The 23218-nt window shown below is 47.3% G+C and overlaps 1 protein-coding gene across 1 annotated transcript in view; it reads right to left on the reverse strand.

Annotated features, from left to right (window-relative positions):
• The window catches only part of vps50 (VPS50 EARP/GARPII complex subunit), a 102576-nt gene that overhangs the window by 27968 nt on the left and 51390 nt on the right, over nucleotides 1-23218 (reverse strand). The window contains exons 14-22 of the mRNA XM_084484927.1: nucleotides 22398-22489; nucleotides 21680-21774; nucleotides 21123-21221; nucleotides 19343-19433; nucleotides 17644-17823; nucleotides 15921-16039; nucleotides 13983-14089; nucleotides 11596-11717; nucleotides 5761-5841 (exon numbers count right to left, since the gene is read on the reverse strand). Coding sequence (XP_084341053.1) covers nucleotides 5761-5841; nucleotides 11596-11717; nucleotides 13983-14089; nucleotides 15921-16039; nucleotides 17644-17823; nucleotides 19343-19433; nucleotides 21123-21221; nucleotides 21680-21774; nucleotides 22398-22489 — 986 coding nt within the window. The remainder of the gene's footprint in view (nucleotides 1-5760; nucleotides 5842-11595; nucleotides 11718-13982; nucleotides 14090-15920; nucleotides 16040-17643; nucleotides 17824-19342; nucleotides 19434-21122; nucleotides 21222-21679; nucleotides 21775-22397; nucleotides 22490-23218) is intronic.

Raw genomic sequence — 23218 nt, forward strand, 5'->3', positions numbered from 1 at the left:
GTAGTGGTGGGCCACTTAGAGATTGGAGAGGACTGGCCAAATGGCTGGGATGTAATCAGCACAAATGCAGATAATCACCACAGGGAAGAGGAGGAGGGAAATAAGTTTTAGACCGTTTTAGACCGAGGCATGATTAAAAAAAAGAAAAGAAAAAAAAAGGAAGCGATAAAAGTTAAAAATGAGTAGAAAAAAGAAGAAAGTACGCCAACAGGGGAAAGAGATCACAGTCTTAACAAGGGAGCAGAGTGGGCTGGCTCGGCCCCATGCTCCGTTACCCAGCCGTGCCTGAGTGATGGCTGTTAATGGCTGTCCCGTCTGATCATCTGTCTGGCAGTGGCCCTATGGCCGCAGGCATGCTGCACGCCGCTGTCTCCTTGTCATGATATTCTGCCCGACCCGATGAGACCTCCCCAAAAAGGACTGAACTATTATTAAGCGTGACAATAGCAGATGATTAGCTGAACCAACTGGGATTTCCGGCAGATTCGTACAAAATTAAAACAGACGAAAAGACGTGTGACCTGACTGCAAGGTGGATGAGTTAAGGTTTGCGCAACCTGCGTTTGCATCCGATAAACGCACACGTTTGCAGCCCCTCCCAAACGCTACGGTATGATTGCAATGAGTCATAGTCAGGGGCTCTGATGCCACCAAAGGAATTTCTTGCATGAATCACCAAAATAATACCAGCGTGAAAACGGCAGACAGATATTATCACTGGAGATGAGAAAGGCCCCGGGGTCTAGAAAGAGCGTCAGAAAAGACGACCCACTGCTCTCCGGAGCTGCTCCCCGCTTCACATATTCAAAGCCAGGACTTTAGAGACAGAAGAAGAAGAAGACAAGCAGAGAAATAGAATTAGGGACTGTCAGGGGAAAGGGTTTTTGGAGGAGAAAAAACATTCATTTGAGGCCGTTGGAAGCAAGCAAATAGAGAGGAAAGTAAAGGCAGAGTCACGTCATGTCGAGCGAGATGGCGGTGCAGTGAAAGCGCTCCGCTAGCCCACCGATTTCATATATTATAGTCCACTCATTTTGGTAAAATCTGCTTCCTAAGCAACTCTGAGTCGCCAAGAGAGTTCACCTGAACCCCCGATGGCTACTTCAAGGTATCGCAAAGACCAGAAATTACTAGCTCGATAAAACAAAGAGAGAGCGTCCAAATTAACACCTGGATAATCGGTATGTCGTGATTGTCAAAATGAGCACCATACTGCAGGGGCTTGCAGGAGATATTTTAATCTTCAAGCAAGAAGGTCAGGGCAGTGGCTCCTACCGGTCTCTCCGCGTCGCCCCCCCGAGCCACGCTCGGGGCTGGCTAAACCCTGCGCGGACCCCCAGCTGCCGAGACGGAGACGGAGCCTGCTGCCGGGCCCCCCTGCCCGCCGGGGGACTGAGAGTAATTATCACCGCCTGGATTGGTTGGTGCACTAAACGGTTGATGCACTAAACTCGGGGGATAATGAGAGACTGCAAGGATTTCGTGGGACGAATTGGAATTTGATTTACTTTGATAATGTGTGTACGAATGAGTGAATGATGAATGATGAATCTACACCCGCTGCAGCTTTGTATGCGTGTGCATGTGTGTCGTTACATACAGGGCAGGGATGTGACATATGTAAGCGTGAGAGGGGACCTGGTAATCCAAACGCCCCCGCATCTCATTAGGGTTGGGTATCGTTTGGGTTTTATCCGATACCGATGCCTACTCTGTACTTTTTAAACGGTTCTGGTGCTAAAACGGTTCTCGAACCGGTACTTAAAAAAACAAAACCGCACACACTTGTATACATGCACGTCTTGTTATGAGTTTCACATTAAGCAGAAAGTCAACAGACACTGAGTTGAAGTTTAGGACATAACAAACCTTGTCACACACGTTGAATGGCTGAATTGAATGGCAACGGTGTTTGCTAGCCTACTTGATATGCAAGATTTTTGGTTGGCATTCAATTACTCAACTTACCTGAAGAGGAAAGGCTGCTGTGACTGATAAATAATTGTTAACATTTAAAATAAAAATAATTACAAATAATAATAATTACGTGCTGAAAGCAGGCAGGCACGCAGCTATGCTGCTCGCGTTTACACTTGCGTGCATTGGCAGGGTTTAAAACATTACTGCCAAAGTCATATTAAGTAATCTAACGCAGGTGCGCAAGGCAGCCACAGGGGACGCCAACATTGTTTTCAACCGCTCGGTACCGTGCCGTATTAATTCCCAAGTTTTGAAAAGAAAATAAAGTATTTGAAGCGAATAAGAAACTCTGTTTTTTATTTGTTTATTTGATTTTCAACAGATAGTTTTGGATGCATGCATCGGCTTTGAGTTTGTTACTTTGAAATCACATATGCTCGCAACACACACACACACACACGTTTATTCATTCACGCACGCATCCACTACAACCTGCCGATCTTCAATCAAAACAACATCAAGTAAGTGATGCTGCAGCGCGTTGACAAGTCCGTCCCGAGGTGTCCATAGGCTTTATGGTTTATATGTTTGAAAGCCGTGACACTCTTTTCCCAGTTGGACTGAAATACCACGCCTTGCAGTCATGGACCTATAAAGAAAGTCGCAGTTGTAGTCGTACCATGCGTGTTTAGAAGCGCAACATTGAAAAGGGTCCCGTCTGAAACAGTATCGCGCAGCGTTCCGAATGTCGTGTAATCAAATACACCGGTATGGCGGTATATAAAAAATTAATATCATAACGAAAATACACACCGGTATTTGGTGTGAACTGGTATACCGCCCAGCACTAACGCGAGTTGACGCTGCAACACCATGGGGGTGTTAAAAAAAGTCAGGCACCGTTATGAGGCACCGAAATTTGCGTTCTTATTCGATCTCATTACTACCGTTTACGTCGGAACCGGTGCCCTACTGGAACCGAGTTTCGGTGCTCAACCCTACATCTCATAAGACGGTGGGAATGGGAAATGACTAGTGATCGATTCACGCGGCAAAAGGGAGCACGAGGGATCGGGAAATGAATGGTACGGTTCCTGTATCGACCTCTCGTGGCCCCGACAAAAGCCCATCAATTCCCGACTTCCCGTTTGCGTCTGTGTGCATGTCAAATTGATGGTGAATAATGTGTGCTTGTGACCTGTGTGTGTTTCATATCGGAGGGGTGGCTGTAAGATGCAGAGAGGAGGGCTGGGCAACGGAATGGAATTAAGAATAATAAAAAAATAAAGGGTTTGGATGGGCGGCCAACTGAATGATTTATCAAGCTAAAATGGCACTGTGGGAAAGATGGGCTAAAAGCTTTTGGCAATACTTCAGGGATAAACGAGCATGACTCTCTCCCCCTCTTCCCACCCCTCTCTCTCACACTCTCTCTCTCTCCCCTCTCTCTCTTCCCCTCTCGTTCTACCCCTCTCACTCTACCCCTCTCTCCCCACCCTCTCTTCTCTCTCACCCCCCTCTCGCTCTCCCCCTCTCACTAATTCTGCCACCTCTGGAGAGCGTTTTAAATAGCTCTTAATCAGTCAGTCTGGAATGGATGCCATGTGATAACATTAAGCTCAGATTGTGGGTGTGTGTCTGTCCGTGTGCGTGCGTGTGTCAATTAAATGCAATTGAGCCTCCTTAGAAAATCCCCTGATTCTCTCAAGTTCACACACACACACACACACACACACACACAGCTGAGCCTAATGCTAGAGATGTCCATACACAAAGAACACCAAAGTCAACCACACACACGCACACACCTTTTCACCCACCATCTTTTGTCTCTACTTGGAGAATCCTTCTCATCTCTCTCTTCAACACCCCCTCATCTCCCTGGGCAAAGAGAAGTCGCACATCGAGCAGCACAGAGAACGCCCCCCCCCCCCCCCCCCCGCCATTCGTCTCCGCTGCCCCCACACTCTCACCTAGCAAGCTGCTAACCCACGACCCACCATAGCGGCTACGCTACGCCGCCGCCTAAAGCGTTAAGGACGAGCAGAAAGGCTCTTCTTTGCGTTGCGCGCTGACGCCGCCGTCTTTGACTGCTTTCACCTGAGCCAGTGGGAGAAAAACGAACTCCTGCTGTCGCCCATCATATTTGTTTCTCTCCCTCCCACGCCGAGCCGTAGGGGGACGGTCTGTGATGTCACGACCCGCCGTACCACCACAGTGGATCCACAAAACAGTCCCCAGTTGTTTTTTCATGGTGGGTTTGCGATACAGATTTCTCCGCTGGGTACCTTTCATATTTTTACTATTGCGTTCTGGGTGATGGTGGAAAAAATAATCAAACAAGGTTGGGACACGTGTCTGGGGAATGAATAAAGAACCAAGCAATGAAGGAAAGAGCAGGCCTGCTGCCCCTTGCTCCACTCTCACCCCTGTGGTGTGAAGTACAATAAGCTCTGGGCTGGAGCTGGACCCATGCAGCGACGCGGAGATGATTACCATGGGAACCGGTCACTGGGATGTCACCTTGAGAAGCTACCGTCCCCCTCTGTCTAAGTGGTCCTAAAGCGATTCGAGCGAGTGAATGAGCAACAAAAACACATGATGAATATGAACATGATGAACATGTTCAAAAGGTTATCCAAGCCAGTTTGTTCTGTGCTTTAAAAATGAATCCCAGTACAGCTGTATGACTTCTGGCGCCCAGAGACAGGGCCCGCTGTTACTCATAAATGACATGGCTTTATAGACCTAAAGCTAAGGGAGGCAATTTGGATGAACTAGACAGAGTAAGCAAGAATTTGAAAGTATCCAAGCGAAAAAAATCCCATACATCAGCTCAGGCCGCCCCCCAAAGACATGACTGGCTGGCTGGCTGGCTGGTGTTGGCGCTAGGTCTGCCCAGCCCCGGGGAAGACGCAGACGGTCACGCGCAATGGGTGTCAGGGCAGCTGTGAGCGTGCACTGATAGCCTGGTGGTGGGTGGACCTATCACAGGCCATCCAATCATTTACCTCGAGCTTAATGATATTATTGGACGGGCGTGTAACAGACCAGCTGCAGTCATTGACACTGGGTTTGTTTTAGAATATTTTGATTCATTGCAGGTCATTTTTTGATTCAACGCAGATGACAGAAAATGCTTGGTAAATAAATTGCCTACCCTAGCTATCAATTCAGTTCCAGCTGTAACATGCATGTGATTGTCAATTCTTCTCACAGTTGCGAATGTAGGTTTTCTTCAAAGGCCCTCGGGTCACGGTGAGTGACACCGTGTAGCCCTGGTGCCGCAGCAGATGGAAGCCGGTGTTGACAGCAGCTCCAGAAAGCCGGATGACACAAAATGCAGCACAGAAATAATGGAGGGTGGGACGAGGGGACTTGCCGAGTTGTTACCACCGAACATTAAAACAAGGATCAAGACCTCTAAGAGGGGGGAAGATGGAGTTTTAATGGGATTTCTGCACGCACACACACACACACCTATGTGGAAACCATCGACCAGAGCCGTCTGTGTGTGTCTGCGTTTACTGGTCAGAGAGAGAGGTTGATACATATAGGCAGAGACAGCGCAAAAAATATAGAGAGAAGATTAGTGGAGCAGCAAAGGGATAATGATAAGCCATAATGCTATGTGTCACCACACAGGTCATGGACACCATCCACTCAGAGAATAAGACCCCCGCCACACCCCCCCCCCCCAGATGGATGAAAATACATAATGACATAAGGCCATAGAAGAGAGTGGGAGTGAGAATAGAGATAGAACAGGTGTTATAGAAGAGGCTATAGGACAGGACTAGAAAGGGCTGGATAGAACAGGAACATGGGAACCGGTCTTACCATGTCTATGAGGTTCTCTTGGATGCGGTTGAGAGTAGTCCTCAATCTGCTGCTGATCAGGCCCAGACCCGATGACTCGTACTGTGACACACACACACACACACACACACACACACACACACACACACACACATACACACACAGTTAGCCAATTTACAACACATTAACACATGAGGCAGGTCTGACAAACACTGGGCTACCTCATGTTTAAACATGTGTCTCTCCTTCTAGGCTACTCTACAGGGGACATGGTGGGCAAACACGGTGAGGGACAGTGGTCAAAAGAGTGCACACACACACACACACACACACACACACACACACACACACACACACACACACACACACACACACACACACAATAGGCATGAAAGAGGAAGGTGACCATGAGAATAGAGGGTAAAATGCACAGTAAAACCACATGATGACATAACATTTGAGACTGCTTCAAGGTAAAGCATTGGATTGCTTTTTTATCTCCTTATTTTTCTGGGTCAGGATCAGCCTCTCAGACTTTCACCTTTCCAATACTCCACAGACGACCACAGGTCAAGGGTTTTCTCTTTTAAGGGACATTCAGGGCAAAATTAGGCTGACCTCGCGGCGCACAATCTGCCCCGTGAAGTTTCTCTCATAAGCCCTGTTCACACCTGACATTAGCATGCGTCCGGGGTGATCTGCTCACGGGTGGACAGCTCTACGTAGGTGCCTCAGTACACATGCGTCTCCACATGCATCACGAGCGGCCACTTGTGATCAGATCAAACTTCCCCCGCTCTATATGCAAATTAACGCAGACATAATACATTTTTGCAAAGACCAAATGTTTATTTTTTTAACCAATGGTAGGTCTTCCGGAAATGAAAAGCAAAATAAGATCTTAAATTAATACAGATCGGATCTTCTATTCCTTGGCAAACCAATTTTCTGAATTGGATGTTTGACGGATTCAATAATTTCAGATGCCATCTTATGTGAATTGATCATTTTGATTTATATTAATTTGACGCCGTTCGCACGCAAATGAGTACGTACTTCTGTTTTCGCAGAGGATGTCAGTTGACTAATCGATGTGGCCCGGGACACATGCGGGGACTACACACCGCCGAAATAATGTGGCGATATGCGGGCCCAGACCCCCTTCCAAACAGACGCGTCCTCAACGTGCCTGTGGTGCGTTCACCCCTGTTTGTTCTCAGAGCGGTCCGTTTGCGATCGGATCACCCAAACCACATGATAATGCCATAGTTTGAACAGGGCCAGAGAGACCCCCGCCCCCCCCCCCCCATGCCTACACTCTCTCTTACCAGGCAGGCAGGTCCCACCACCCTAGCCCCGACCGTCTCTCTGCCGCTCTGGGAGAGCAGAGACGGGCTGGGGGCGGGCTGTCCGAGACCCATAGCAGCCAGAGAGAGAGAACACAGAAACACACATACACACAAAGCATGAATCACGTGTGATGACATGAAGGATATTAAGTTACATCATACATATATAATGATAAGGGGCATACTGAAAACAAAATAATGGCGACGGACATAATCACACTTATAGATCCCGTGTCTATACTAGGATGCACATAATGGCCTGTTCCTTTGGTCGTTAAGGAGTCAGGAAATGAAGGAACAAGTGGTCGTTAAGGAGTCAGGAGATGAAGGAACAAGTGGGCGGATATCTTGCTGAAGGATGCTTACTAGTAGGATACAAGGCATTGGGGATCTAACAATGTTAAGCATACAGATGTAATGTATTGCTAGCATTATCTGCCTGTTCCAGCCCTTTAAGACTGTAATTAAGAGCTCAACTAATAAATCTGACCAAACCTTTGGGCAGGGAGTCAGACCCCCCTGAGTAGCCCCCTGAGCTATGAATTCCCCATGACGTACTACTCAACGCTAGTCTCGCAAATGAGATGGTAGACATCATCTAAAGCAGGGGTCTTCAATGTTTTTAGGCCAAGGACCCCATAGCTGATACAGTGACTGAGCTGGGACCCCCCACTACATATATTGTATAAAACGGTGTTAAATATTAAACTGGGCCTACAATAACATGTAGGATAACCTATAGTGTCATGTATAAACATACCTTGTTATTGTGCATAGAATAATAAGGCTTAGTAACAAAGCTCCATCCATTATGGCTCACAAAATACCTAACTCACAATTATTTTGATAAGAGGTCCTGACTCTTCTGAATCTTGCCGCAATGATTCATGGGTAGCCTTTCATTAATGTTGCATAAACGTAATATGTTAGTTACTGAAAATACACATTAACATGAATAATAACATGAATACACATTAACATAACTGTTATTTAATGCATATTTGAAAGTATATGTTGGATTCATGTTAATGTTTTAAAAAAAATAATAATAATAATCTAAGAATAATTTTGCGACCCCACTGCAGTACCTCTGCGACGCCAAGGTTGAAGACCCCTGATCTAAAGAAATTGGTCCTCTTTAACCGGGGCCAAGAGCGTGTGATCACGGTTGACACAGACATAAACAGCGGTGCGTGTACGAGCTTGTTCTGTCAAAGGGAGCGAGCCACCGGGTACCGAGGGCGCACGCTAAAGGCTTTGGGTTCCGAGGAGAAGTACACCTTTGGAGATGAGCCCAAAAGTGCAAAGCCAGCACCTAGACGCTGGAGGCGAGGTGCATTGGAAAACAAGCTCACTGGTGAGCGTGTATGGGGGGACGTGGATGAATGTACTGCAGCATTCTCTCCGGTTCGGTTCCAGTTTAAATTCAAGTTTCTCCATCTGTGGTGGATTCAGCTTTGGGAATATTATATACACGTATATAACGTAAGAACACGAAAAATGTACACAATGAAATCATATAGTAATCATTTGTGTATTTACAGTTGTCAGCACTGCCTGTTACCTTCGCAATACCGGAACGTCCCAGATGTTTCCACGCAGGGAGATGATAATGTTTCACAGACTGAGCCATAAGGTCGTAAGCCGTAAGTCTCAGAGTAGAAAGGATTTTGCAGCTGCAGGAACATCAAGGATAGTCTGTTGTCTGCGTGCCAACGGGGGAGCAGATAATTTATTTGGTGTAATAAGTTCCTGTGCCATGCGCAGCCGTAACACAATATAAACAGTAATAAGTAGTCCTGCAGAGAGTTATCTAACTCCATCCCTGGTTACATCCGGGACTTCGGGGGGGCCCGCTGTCACCTGAGTGTCACTAGTCGTCATGCCGATCTGCCTTATCACGTAGTCACCTGAATTGCATGGTGATACAATATAAATATCCATGTTACCCTGCAACGAAATGACCACCACTGTAACAATTCGGTGATGTCGTATCCAACTCCGAAGTTGCAGTGAAAAAAGGGGTTTGGCGGCCAAGCCCTTGACTGATTGTCCGAGTCAAATCACATTTGCATGCGGCTAGAGACACAAATACAGCCACTGCAGTCTTTTGCTGGCTTAAATCTTAAAAAAAACAGACGAGTGGAGCCCATAAAACTAACAGCGCTTGTCAGTCTTTTGTATCCACCAGGCGTCCTGCTCGCCGCAGACAGATGGCCGACAGTGGATCCTGCAGCCATCACAACACTAACATCACGCTCTCACCAGAGAGCCCATCCATCCAAGTCGGCCGCATTCCACTCATTTTCCTTCTCATCCTCCCGCCATCCACTTACACCTCCCAACCTTTCATGACAACACAATGGCATGTAGCCACGTTCTGCTCCCCGCAGCCTCCCCTATTCCTCATCCTCTCTCCTCATCCTTCTCCCACCTTGCCCTTCTCCTGCTTCCCTCTTTCTCTCGTTTCCCTCTTTCTTTCTCTCTCTCTCTCCTCATCCTTCTCTCTTACTTCTCCCACCTTGCCCTTATCCTCCTTCCCTCTTTCTTCTTCTCTTGTTTCTCTCTCTTCTTCTCCTCATCTCCCCTCACCCACCACTCTCTTCTCCCACCTCCCTCCCTCTACCGTCATCCCTCCCCTCTCCTCCATCAGCCCATCCGTCTCCCGCTCCGCCGTAAAGCCTCCCGGCGCGGTGCCCGTGCCAGCCTTGGAACAGGCACAGGGGGGCTTTCAAAGAGCTCCACAGCTCCTCAGCGGGGAACTTTTCATCTTTCTCAAAATCGATGGGCTTCCAATAAACGTTTTTATTTTGCTGTAATCCCGGCTCTCTCCCTCCCTCCCTCCCTCCCTCCCTCCTCCTACTCCTCGTGAGCTCTCAGAGCCGGATGATTGATGCAGATGGAGTACTTGAAGGGGCTGTCACCTAATGCATCTCAAGCGATCGTGGTGCGACAGCGCCAGTATACACACACACACACACATAATGATGTATTTACCCTTTGGAATATTAATGGGGCTCGTTACATTCACCAGTCAAGAACCCGGCGAACCCTAAGCTCTGTGCCAGCAGGGGGGCACGGGGGGGGGACAGGGGGGTCACAGAAGGAGAGCGAGAAGGAGGGAAGTGCCCAGGTCAAAATACCGGCATATGTGCATAACAATTTCACAACAACAGGGATTTTCATTTTGGGTAAATATTCATGAAAGTATTAGCATTTCCGCGGGAATTCAGTGAGCCCATTGTTGGGATAGTTGGGATTCAATAACGTATAATGAGGTACGAAGAAGAAAAAGAGACTTGGGGGGGAGAGAGAGGGCTCCTCAAGATTTCTTCCTTGCTTAAGGGAGTTTTTTCAGGGTTAGGGGGGTGTCACAAATACTTGGCCTGTTAAGCCCTTTGAGACTGTAATGGTGATTAAGGGCTATACAAATAAAATTGAATTGAATTGAATTGAATAAGCAAGCCAACAAAAGAGGCGAGCAGGGAAATCAGCGTCTCACGTAGCGTGGCCTGATGGGCAGATACAACCGCGGAGCGACAAGAGAAACACCGGGAGAGATCGACCATATAGATACGCTCAGGCCTTGAATAATAAAAAATAAAACACTAGAACGTCCCTGACAATCCGTCAAGTTGCAACAGCGCTGTCCGTTCCCCTTACCCTCTCCACTGCGACGTCACGCACAGAGACAGCAAAAGCGTCGGCGGGCTCCGCTCAGACAAGCTTTGCCGAATCAACGGCACGAGGAGACGGGGTTTGTTTCCATCGTGACTCATTCCTTAACGCCCCTTCAGGGACAGTAATGCCACTTGTGCAGTGTTGACAGCCTCCAGCAAGCGTGTGAGTAGGAAAAAGAAAAATACCAAAAGGAAAACTAAACGCATCAACTGTATAAAGTTGTACGGAAAATGGAAAATTGCTGAGCACAGTGTCTGCTCAAAGAAAGGATGACAGGGTGACATCAGACGGACAATCAACCACAGAGACACAGTGGTTTATCAGAACCCGGTTGAATTTCGTGACCAATCACACACAAAACATACGAGTAAGAATAGGATGAGTTGCATTTCAATATGCAAAATGTGACGGCTGTGAGGACAAGCAAAGAGGCAACTTCAGCCAAAGCGATACAGATGTTCCTGAGGATTGATTATTTTTCAAAGGCCAGCTATTTTGGACTTCGCACCACAGCTTTTCAACGAATAAAGCAGTTGACAATATCGAGTGAGGTGTCATAAAAACCTTAGTAAAGAGTAAAGTTGAAATGGTCAATTAGCATTCAATTGAAATGTTAAACCAAGTTAGGGAACAAAATGAAAGGGTGTGAGGATAAGGAGAATGCAAAAATAGAGTTTTAAAATAATTAAAGTGGGCTGCGGCCCTCTTTGGCACGCGGATCTTGACAGCTGAATAATCTGCACTCGCACGTGCTTGAACAGAACCGTGCGACCGGGCAGCTCTGTGTGACGCAGATCCGAAGCGACAGCGGGGAGCGACTCCGTACCATGTCGTTGCGTCCGAAGAAGGTGTAGACGGCGTACAGGTAGTAGTCGAACAGCTGTGACACACAGTGGATGACGTCGAAGGCGATGGGCTTCAGGATGTTCATCATCTGCATGTACTTGCCTGCAACACGGAAGGGGAAAACACCTGTTAGCGATGTCGAGCAGAACAAGCGCGTGCTCTTCCATCCGTCACTTAGGGTTAGCCAAGCGTGTGCTGTGAGCCAGGGGTTCCCACGCTTGTCCACGCTTGTGACCGACTGGTGGAGGTGCTCGCACACACACATTTCATGCAGTGAAATAAGCATATGTTAGAAGATTGACATGAGATTTCTCGATGCATGTTGCTCATCCACACAGTATTCCCGAGTCTTACAAATACAAACCTACTGATGATTCAATAAAATGGACAATGCATGCAGGCTTATAAATATGTCTTGGGCCAACGCCAACGTCAACTTGTCCTCTCGTGGGTCACAACCCACGGTTGGAAAACCACTGCTACAAGCCATCCCTTTTCAACACCGCATCGGATTAAAGGACATGGTTGCTGCCAACCATAAACCATTGTGTGTTGGGTGTGGTGCGGCTGAAACCAGTGGCTTGTCAAGAGCTATTCTTCATGTGCATTGGCCTTCTCGGGGTCGAGCCCAAGCCAGGGGAACGATCGAGTGGCCGCGTTATGCATCATTCTGTCGGCGGTCCACCCGGCACTCTGACCCTGCCACTGACAGGCGGAACATAGTGGCTTGAAGGACCAGAACCTAGTGACACTCCGTGTGTGTGTGTGTGTGTGTGTGTGTGTGTGTGTGTGTGTGTGTGTGTGTGTGTGTGTGTGTGTGAGAGATACAAAGGGACATTTGCCAGAAGTAGGTGGTTTGATCCAGTCCAGTAGAATGGATGTTTTCTGGGTCCTCTTTGTTGCTGGCTACTCTGTGTGTATCATGGTCTTGTATGGCTGTGCTGATTACATGTCAAAAACACCAATGGTAAACAAGGACAAGGAAGTGGGGTGGGGGTGGGGAGGGGCTGAGCAACTTTCTATTGACTGGGGCGCTGGGGGCAGGCTTAATGTATGCTATATGAAGCTCCCCTGTGATTGGACAATGATTACTTTCAAGTTGTCTGTGCTGCCACTCAAGCCCGAGCAGGGAAGGCAATTAGGCCTCAACGGGCCTAGGTGTGTGAACCGACCGTCCATCTTCTCTCTTCAATCTGTTTTCTGTTTTGATTCCTTTTTTTCCTGCCCAAAACTTCTTGCCTTTAAATGTCATGTCGTCAATCTTTCAGAGGAATAAGCTTAGTGAGGGGGATACCCACGGAGGAGTGGGAGAGAGCTTATCCCTCAGGAGAGAGAGGAGGAGGAAGAAGAGAAGGAGGAGGAGGAGGAGGAGGAGGAGAGCTCTTGTGGTTCTGGTACCCACTCCATCTGCATAGGCTCCCGGTGACAGATGTAATTCAGCAGTACAGTAATAAAGGCAGCGGGAGGAGGGGGAGGGGGAGGCCTGTGACGGGAATGGAGGAAAGTCACAACAGATGAGCGCACAGGAAAAAAAAAAGGAAGAAGACAAAAGAAAGAAAGAAAAGCAATAAGCCCAATCTGCACGGCTCCGTTAGCGACTCAATCCAGTTTGTCTACGCATTCCCATTTCTCATGTGCCACTTTCTTCATTTTTTTGAGACTAGCGCTAGAGTCCCACTCTGTCCAGGGTGGGGGTCGAACTCCATCAAATAACTGGCGGACGGGCAAACCAAGTCAACTTTTGGACTCTGTTTGCCTGCAGTGACTTCTTCTGATTGCCCTCGATCGATACAACATCATACCGTTATTCAAACTATAAATATAGCATTCGATTTTTGATTTATCTTTCCTGGAGAGTTACACGGCAGATTATTCCACGATAAAACACTGCACTGAAAGTGTTCAAAAACACATTCTGAACGTGCCTGCGGCAGTACTGGCTGTCTTCCCGGGTTAGAAGTGCAATTATTAATCGTGAAAGTCCAACCGGCCCGTTGACAAACTGCTGCAGACGTGTTGTTTGTCTCGTCTTGAGGAGATTGCTCACTTTCAGCGCTCAGACGAATGGTGGGGCTACGGTGCCAAAGAGGCCCGATGGCCAAGCGAAGGTCCCTGTGCTCTGGGGTCTTGCGTCAGGCCCTCGTCACGGAAGACACTCGTACCAAATGAGCAGGTCGCCGGGTCAGAGCGACGCTAAGGACGACGAGCGAAAGCCGGTCACACACAGGCAGCGGCCGCAAAACAACCTTTAATTAGCGGTGAAGGAAAAGTCTCAGGCCGCTGGTGTGCAAGAGCGAGCATGTGAGTGTGTGTGTGAGTGTGTGTGTGTGTGTGTGTTTGGGTGTGCGTGTGCGTGCGAGTACGTACCAAGCAGCCGGATGACATTGAGAGTGGTGTTGGTGAGGATGGGCGCGGTACCCTTGTTGAGGCTGTAGTCTGACTTCTTGTGACTTCTCATGGTCTCCCGGGACGCACTGTTGAGCGATCAGGGACACAAAAGATGACCTACATGAGAAACTACAGAGATTGAATGAATACATCTTAGCGCAGTATAGTGACCGCATCACTACCTGTGCCTGTGAAACCCCCCCCCCCCCCACCCCCAGCCGAGTCGTGGCGATCGAGCAAACGAATGACTACTCACAGGTCACAATTATCACAGATAATTGATCAATCAGAAACCGTTACACACACAGCCTCCGACACCTGTTAAGACCCGGAGTCAGGGTATGAACCCGGTGGGCTTCCGGGACCAGACCTTTAACACTGGCCGTTGGACCCTATTATCACCTAGGGGGGACCATAACATGGGGCCTGGAAATAACACAAGTGTGAACTTGGGACCCACCGGCTAATGAGGGATTAGCGATTCCTGCCGGGGATGCAGGAGACTTCCTGGCCTAATGCCTCCATGAAAAAAATAGAACGTCCAATCTAACGTGGTGCAAAGCGTATGCATTTCATCAGCCACGAAACAGGTTAGGGTTAGCTAGTCATCCGTAGCATGAAGTACATTAAATTGTCATGGCCCCTTATTTTTTTCTTCTACGAGAGAGGTAGCTAATGAATAAATGACACTCTTATATCTCACTCCATTGCATATGTGATCAAACTGCAGATTTTTGACACGTGCGCATACAGATGGATAAAAGATAGAAGATCCATGCACCACACCAGCCACGTTCTTTGGATTCAGCGATCGTTACCCTACTGGAAACTCATCTGTTCAGACTGCATCTTGGCCCGTGAACAAAATGTATTAAAAACCTTTCTTTATCTCTTGTTTTCGAAAAATGTTGCACTGCAATAAGCAGTTCACTTATTTGGATGAATTGCATGTACTTGAATGATTCATGCAATTGCTTTGGTAGCATCTTCATGGTTGTGTGCATGGAATGTAAGTCGCTTTGGATAAAACCCTCAGCTAAACAATCACAATGTAACGTAATGTACCCTTGCAGAGATTTCAAATGGAAAAGGCACAAGCACGGATGAACATCGGTGGATGAGGCGTACAAATCAATCAAAGCCGTTTCAAAGATAATCTGCGTTAAGTGCATATACTGTATACAATTTCCTCACAGACAATACATTTTTTGACTATTTGCCAGTGCTTCCTGATGTGAAGAAGGGCTTATTCATTTAGGATATATGTTTCTCCGGGCATATTTACACATATTGCCTTGTATATGGTTTAATAATGCAGGTCCTAATCATGACTAAACATGGCAGAATTTATTTTCAGGATATAAATATAAAATATGAATAAATATGAAAAGACAATACTGGAGGCATTTCCGCCTACTCCTTGAGGTTAGCCAGAGTTAAGGAATATTAAATGCTAAATGCGTGGAAACTCGATTTCCCCTTGATATCTCCAGATTTAGCATGGATTAAAGCCTCATGGAGCTAAATAAAGATCATTTGAACCAATTTGTGCGGGTATGTTTTCTGTTACTGTCTCAGATGCAAGCATGGTAAGCACTGCAGGTTTTTTCCTTCCTTTATATTATTAGCAAACACTTTAATGTCCATGGGGGCAGGATAGTCTAGTGGCTAGGGTGTTTGACCTCCAGCTAAAAGGTTGTGGGGTTCATGCCCTCATTGAGCAAGAAGCCTGGCTGTTCATTAAAGACAAGCTTTGGATCAAAGCGTCTGCTAAACAAACTGGAAATTGTAAAAACACAGACGTTTTCGGTCCATCGGCCGAGGGGAACATTTTCTTCAGATTTTGCTGCTCATTTTTGTCCAGTTTCCACAGTTCCACTTCAACAAGCGAGTTGCCCTTTGACCCCGGAGACAAACCTCTTGAGAGGGGCGTCGCCGGTCTGCTCGTCCACATAGTCCTGCTTGAGTTCCTCCGGGACGTCGCTGTCGCTGTCATAATCCTGGAACACACTCTTCTCCAGCTCGTCCGACTCATACTGAGAGAGTCAGAGTCAGAGTCAGAGAGAGAGAGAAAGAGAGAGTCCGAGAGGAAGTCACAAAAAGGAGGAGAGATATCAATTGATTTGACTACACCACTGATTAACACATTGATGTTCATCAACAATTCAACGATTGTTAATGGATTGAGAATGACAAAAGAAAAAATCTCAATCTATGCTACATCAAGTCTTCAAATGAGAAACCCAAAAAAAGCTCTATTCCATATATGAAGTCTATTAATCCCGCCCCTCGCCCCGATATGTCCTTCATGTAACGGGATAACATGGCTTTGCCAATGCTGCTTTCATTGAAAGCGTAATAACCACGAGGCTCTGTCACGAAGGAAAACCACAAGCCAGGGATTCCACAAGACCTCATAGAGATCGGTAAGGAGGCTGAGATGTAGGGATTGCAGGTTAGGTCCTGAAATATTGTTTTGTGACGTGGAGGTAAAGAATAACAACACTTGGTGTGGACTTTGATGTCGTATTCCTCCTGTCAATCCACTTTTTTAGACCTTAACAGGGATGCACAGCTTCACTCGCATGGAATAATCCTGAGGCGGAGAGCTGCCTCTTTGTATCAAGCAAACACCACACAACAGCACAGGGAATGGCCTCATGGAAATGAGTGGAGGCATCATTTTATTTTACGATTCAAAGTAATGCCTTTAGACATAAAAGCTTCATGGTGAATCTCCAGATATCAAAAACACTGTTTGCTCCAGTGATGCAAGGGGCTGCTGAATTGAGATAAACTCTGAATCTTCCCCCCACCCCACCAAAAAGAATCCAGCTCTCCACATTCAAATCACGCCGGCAGCCAGGCAATCACGCTCCAACTTTACCCCTCAACTCGAATATCATTTACATCTCCATTACCTTTTTTCCCAGCTTAATCCCTCTCAAACCGAGGCCACTTCCCCATGAGCTCTCCGTTTATCTGGGCTTTTTGGTTCCATTTCGCCTAATAGTTCAAATCAAATGACAGCGGACGAGTTTGGAGACGTCCAGGATTATGCACCGGGGGTCTCTCTCTCGATTTGGATCTGGTACGACTGGCTTGGCGACGAGCGGGGGGCTGCGGTGGTGAAGGACCTGGCAGTTGCAGTGTGTGATTGCTTTCATTCACAGCCAGCCACATCCCGTTTATCGACCACATTATACAGAAGGACCCCGGGGCAAGATTTAGATGGCCCAAACCCCCCCCCTCCCCCCAGAAGGACCCGCCGCACTCAGAGAGGGGGCCGGTCCAAAAGAGGATGGGGGGGAAATAATCGATTTCCGCGGTGGAACATATTCTAGTTGTCTGATTTTGAGGAGATTCAAATAAAAGGCTTTATTATGATTGTAAATGCATGCAACATTTTGACAACCAGAAATGATGCACAATGCACAATGATTCTTTTCGGCGACTGGAATTGAATTGCAGTGTAGCCTGAGGGGACTATCCAATCAGAGTCCTATTCCCAAGATCCTAACCCAACAACAATTATAACAATATAGTACAGTACAGAAGGACTGCACTAATCTCCCATGAATGAAAATTCGAACAATTAACTAATCCTCTCCCCAGGGCCCAAAAAACCCATAATCCCTACCCCATTCGATGCCAGCACGTCCTCCGTCTCCTCCTCCTTGTTCTCGATGTGCATCTCAAAAGGGTTCCCCTCCAGGAGGAACTGCTGGAAGAGGGAGCGATCCCCCTCTGTGGCCCCCGAGCCGGCCTGTCGGCTGGGGGAGAGGGAGGGCGAGCGGCACTGGCCCATGAACTTGAACTCCTGCAAGGTGTAGGGAGAGGAAACAATGACTAGTGGAAAACAGGAGGAGAGGCGCTCCCTTGTGTTGTCTGCTGAGAGCCAGCCAAGTCAGGGTTTTAGCCACAACTCAATGATCTTTTGTTGGTGTAAGGTTAGCATTTATTGCATCCTGTAGGAGAAATTACCATTAAAAGTCAATAAGGCATGGCGTTGAAATTGTTGTGAATTCCAAACGGTTCAGCTGAGGTCACTGGGCATGTGAAATGCCAGCAACACTTTGAGGTTCTGCAGGACCGCATGGCTCAATTAGTAAACCCCCTGGAGATGTCTAAAATTCAAACAGTCCAAAATGTACCACACACAGGCAGATTTCGTGTGTGTATCCCAGCAAATGTGTGGTCAATTCTGCATGAATCCTTGCTAAAAAGCCCAATGAGCTGCTGGTTTGTCTCTTCACTGGCTCTATCTATGGTATTGGCAGCGACAGCACTATCCTTAGGCTGTCATGCAAGAGGTGGTTTAAAGTGATTGTAGCTGCAGGCGTATTCATGTGGAAACATTTGACGGTTTAGCTTTGTACGCGATGCATTTAAATAGTAGAATGATGCGGCACGCTCGTAAAAAGAGGACACCGTTTTTTTGTTTGTTGTGACTGACTTTGTACATGAGCTGTGTACATTGTTGATGCACAAACTTCAATTTAACCGCAAAATAAAGGGTTGTCCTGTTCGAGGCATTCCCAAACAGAATCAAAGAGAGGAGCAGAAAGAGCGGAACGGCGTAAGGCTACTTTGTATAATCCGCGGAGGAGGATCGCAACTGCGCCATCCAGAAATCTCCGAGATGGGTGTAACAAATTCTTTGAGCATCCTTTTTGCATCCCGAACAAAGCGAAAACCCTTCATCATATTCTAATGACTGCCATGGCAGGGAGCCCATTAACACTGCCTGTTTAGCATAAGTGCATACTGTATAGGGAAATCTATGAAATGCTAATGAGGGCGAGTTTACTGTGAAAGTGATATTTTCCTCTGTGCTTTAGGGGGAGGGATGTCAAAGTGTGATTGTGGCCTAACGGAAACGGATCGTCTTCCAAAGGAGTGCACCGGGGGAACCGCTGAAGATGTGTCTGCTCACGAACAATAGAGTCGCTGAGCAGGAACTACATTTATCTTTCTTGACATTTCTGTCTCTTCCATAATTACTTTTTAGTGCTTTTTTTCCAGAGGAAAACGGAATAGACTGCTCCCCGGATGATCTACTGTCAACGTTTGTCATGATCCACAGCAGCAGAGACCCGGGGAGGCAGGCCGCGGCCTACAAGGAGTCTCCAGTTTCGAAGGTGTTTCATTTTTCTTGGGCCTAAGGAACTATCACTACTAGGCTTATGATTAAAAAAAAAAAAAAGCCAAAGATCAAAATAAAAGTTATAGCACGAAGCAAAGGGATTCATGTTTCACTTTGACACGCAAGCTACAAATTGAGGTTGGAGCGGAGTGGTTGGATGGGGGGGGGGGGGTCGAGGGAGTGTCTCACTTACGTGGAGCTGGGCGATGCTGAAGTTAGACTTGACCGGACAAAGTTCCCACGTCTCGTTCTCCAAAAACATTCTCAGCTCCTCCAGCCGTGCCCTGGGAGGAGGAGGGGGAGGAGGCGGGGGACAGTGAAAGCGGGGGAACAGGGGGGGGAGAAGGTAGTGGGGAAACAGGGGGAGGGTAGAGGAGTAGAGAGGAGGAAGAGAGAAGGGATGGACCAGGAGAAGAACCAAACAAGGGAGTCGAGTAAAAAGGTCCATGGATTATGCCGCCCCCGCGCCCCTTGGAAATAACACTAACAGCCAATCTTTAAAGGTCACCTGAGAGCTGTGAAAGGGGAGTTAATGTGTGTGTGTGTGTCTGTGTGTGTGTGTGTGTGTGAGATATAGGCATGCGCAGTGCATGTTTGTCTAAGTCCTGGTGATGTGCAGTGGGTTTGATCGTGAGCTTAACAAGATCACTCCCACTCATTTCTGGGTCGCCATCGGCAACGCTTCAGCACGAAATGTCGGTAAGAGTGTTCAAAGAGTCCAGTCCCCCGCCCCACCCCCCTGTGGCTGCCTGTCTTTAAACGTGTTTGAAGTCAGCGCTCAAACAGGAGAGAATATATATATATCCACTCAGGCAGGTCAACACTGCATTTTGATTCAAGGGTAACTTGATCTTCATGTTCCATTGCATTTGTTCAGTTGGTCTCACTGGTCACTGCTAATAGATTTCCATACAGCTGCTTTGCAAAAAAAAAAAAGAGTTGAAAATGCTATGACTTTAACACAACTTGACGCACAATGTAAATGACGATGAAGGAATCAATCACACAAAGTTGGCTGAATTGGCAGTCTCGTTGTGACGCTTTTCCACATTCCAGGATCACAATTTAATGTGTGCGTCTATATGCTCCCAATAATAGCCACGGTTCTCCCAAGTTTTCTATCTATATTTATAAATCGTTTTCTCAATTGTTGTCGCTCTCACTCTCTCTCCCGCTCTCTGTCTGATTGGTAGTAATAAGCGTTGTATCGGTGGTGATGACACACATAGACACGCCCGGGATTGATCCAGAATCCTCGCCGATGACGCATCTGTGCTGGTGTGGAAGACTGCATACTGATAGAGGCGGTGGGGAGTCGTGCAATCAAGATGTAGCCGTGGTTGAATCCCCATGAAGTGTTAACTTATAATTAGAAATTTTCGTGAGTCGTGAGTCTCTAAGCTGTTGAATCAGTGTGTGTGTGCAAAAGACAAAGCAAAATAAACATCTCTGCGAGGCGCCGGGACTCAACAGTCCTGTTCACGCAAACAAAAAACCACGTCTGTTGCTGCTACCCGGGCTTCACTGCAGCCGTTCTACAGCTCACGATCCGCTCACTCCTAGAGAATCACTTGGGGTAAAGTTTGTTTCATTACGGTTTTATTAAAACCTTACTGCCTACACGGTCAAATAACATTAACCAAGATTTCATCATGGAAAATGTTGTGCCACATGGTCCAATCCAAAAAGTTTGTTCTGTCCACTTGCTGGTTTACTTACTAAAAGAACATAACCTCGAGTCCTACCCGACTGCTGCCATGGACAAATTTGTGTTCACCGTTTGACCCGTAGTCAGCCTCCACCCGCGGGACTATGCAACACAGCTGAAGGTCAATGCTGTCCGCTGAAAGACCACCTTGGGTCTGTGTATTCATTTGATCATATGATCAGATCATCATATGATCAAGGGCACGTGGGAGAGCGGTACAGTAACGGTAACCCCTGGGAAGACCTGTTTCCAATGGCAATCTCACCTGTGGTAGTTCCTGAAGTAATTAACGCTCTGTCGTTTGATGGACTCCTGCAGCACCTCCGACCTGCTGCCACAGAACTCCTCCCCCACTTGCATCAACCTGGCGAAAGAAGAGTCGAAACATGAACCATAAAGTGCATCATATGGAAATACTGTCGCCCACAAGTCTTTTTCCCTTCCCGCAACTGGCTCCACAGGTACCAGATTTAAAGACACGGTTAAAGAGCTTATGACCTTTATGGACCCCCAATTTGTGTCGAGCCGCTGACCTGTGAGGTGTTTGCTGTCTTTAGTGCCTTTGCTGTCAATACAGGAGTTCACTCATCGGAGGCGACAGGTCAAGTGGAACATACTCCCTTAACGACGCTCGGCTGCTATTGACAATTGCCAATCTTTTACATTAGCACCATGATCGATGTAGTGTGCTCATGGTAGTTGAGCACACTACGTGGTACAGGGAACCACTGGAGGTGCAAGAGGGGGATGATGGAGCAGAGAAGAGGGATCATAGAGGATGACGAAGACCAATAAGGGCCTGGTCAGGAGTTCCTGTCTTACCTGCTGATGACATCCAGCACCACGATGAAGTCGTCGTACTTAAAGTTGGACATGTCCGTCCCCAGGATGTAGGCCTTCACCTTCAGCTGGACATCCTGTTCCACAACGGGATGCATACAGTGCAGCACACATCAACTCATATAACACCGATAACAACAGGTTGAGAAGTACAAAGCACACAAGTGCAAACCGTGATGAGCCTATAGGGGCATGAGCACTTCACTTTGAATACAGAACAATCGAGAGAAACAAGCCAAGTTAATTAACTTGGGGAGCAGGGTAATTTCATTTTTCATTTCTCTGTGGCAGTGCAACGGTTAACCAGCCTATCATTTGGCCAATCATGGCCGCCCACCATCTGCCACGAGCGGCTGGGGTCTCGATCACATTTTACTAACCAAATTAAACTCAGGCTAGGAATGCATTTATTTCCACGGTTCACTCCCCGCAGGGTAGGAAAGCGGCGCGCTCAATTCACAGCCCTCCTCCAATCATCTAGTTTCCCCGTGGCCGACGGACCCCAGCGGCGGAGTTAGGTCACTGAAATCCACCCTGAAACCCCACACCTCTGCGCACGGCCAAACGGAGAAGAAAGAAAACGAGAGAAAGGAGGTGAGAGACCATCGCGGCGGGGAGAGAGAGGAGGAGGAGGGAAACGTGACACAGTGCGGACGGCCGGTACCAAAACCGGGACCGGGTCCTCCCCCTGTCCTCCTACCTGCCAGATGCGTGTGAGTCCGTGCTCCAGCTTCTTCTTCACGTAGCTGCGGTCCACCACCGACTCGTCTGCGCCGGCCGACGCCCCCCCGTCTGGGGAGGTAAACCAAGCCCACCCGAACCGATTAACACACAAAGGGGAGCCAATGAGAGGAGCCAACGGCGACCTCATCCCCGCTGCGTGGGTCCGTCGCTGGAGGCCCCCCCGTCACTATTGAATGACTTCATGGATTTTTGTTTTTGTTGTTTTTCTATTTTGAAATTTGAGTTTCAGCTGGATGTGGAATAAGTGCAGCAGAAGATGATTGAATACCCTAGCGATGTTGAATAAATAATTAATCTATTTCAGTTTTAATTAAATGTGACCGATGAAATCCTGACGGGTTCCTTCATGTTCCTTCATCGAGTAAACATAATCTAATTTAAATGGTATTCTAGGAGGGAGGGAGGGAGGGAGGGGAGTGTTATCCCAATGGTTATATTTTTGATACTTTTTTAGTACCTTTGTTGAATAGGAGCGTTATATTGAGCGATTTTCTACTTGAAATGTGCCACACACTGTGGCGATACATTAAGTGTCCGAGAAGGTTAACCCTAGGCATGGGCAGGATCCATTTTTCACGCTGTCATTTCACACTGCCACATCTCGTATTTGTGTAAAAAAAAAAAAGCTGAGCTGATGGTGATAGAAATCATTGTAGCATGAAGGACATTGTTTACCAAAACAATTATGTTATTCAGAGCATGAAAATCTTTTGATCCATCCATATCTTTCTAAATAAAATAAAAAATGACTATAAGAGATGAGATCTCTATCTGATG

This window comes from Micromesistius poutassou (genome assembly GCF_964030765.1).
Source record: "Micromesistius poutassou genome assembly, chromosome: 20".
Taxonomy (NCBI): domain Eukaryota; kingdom Metazoa; phylum Chordata; class Actinopteri; order Gadiformes; family Gadidae; genus Micromesistius; species Micromesistius poutassou.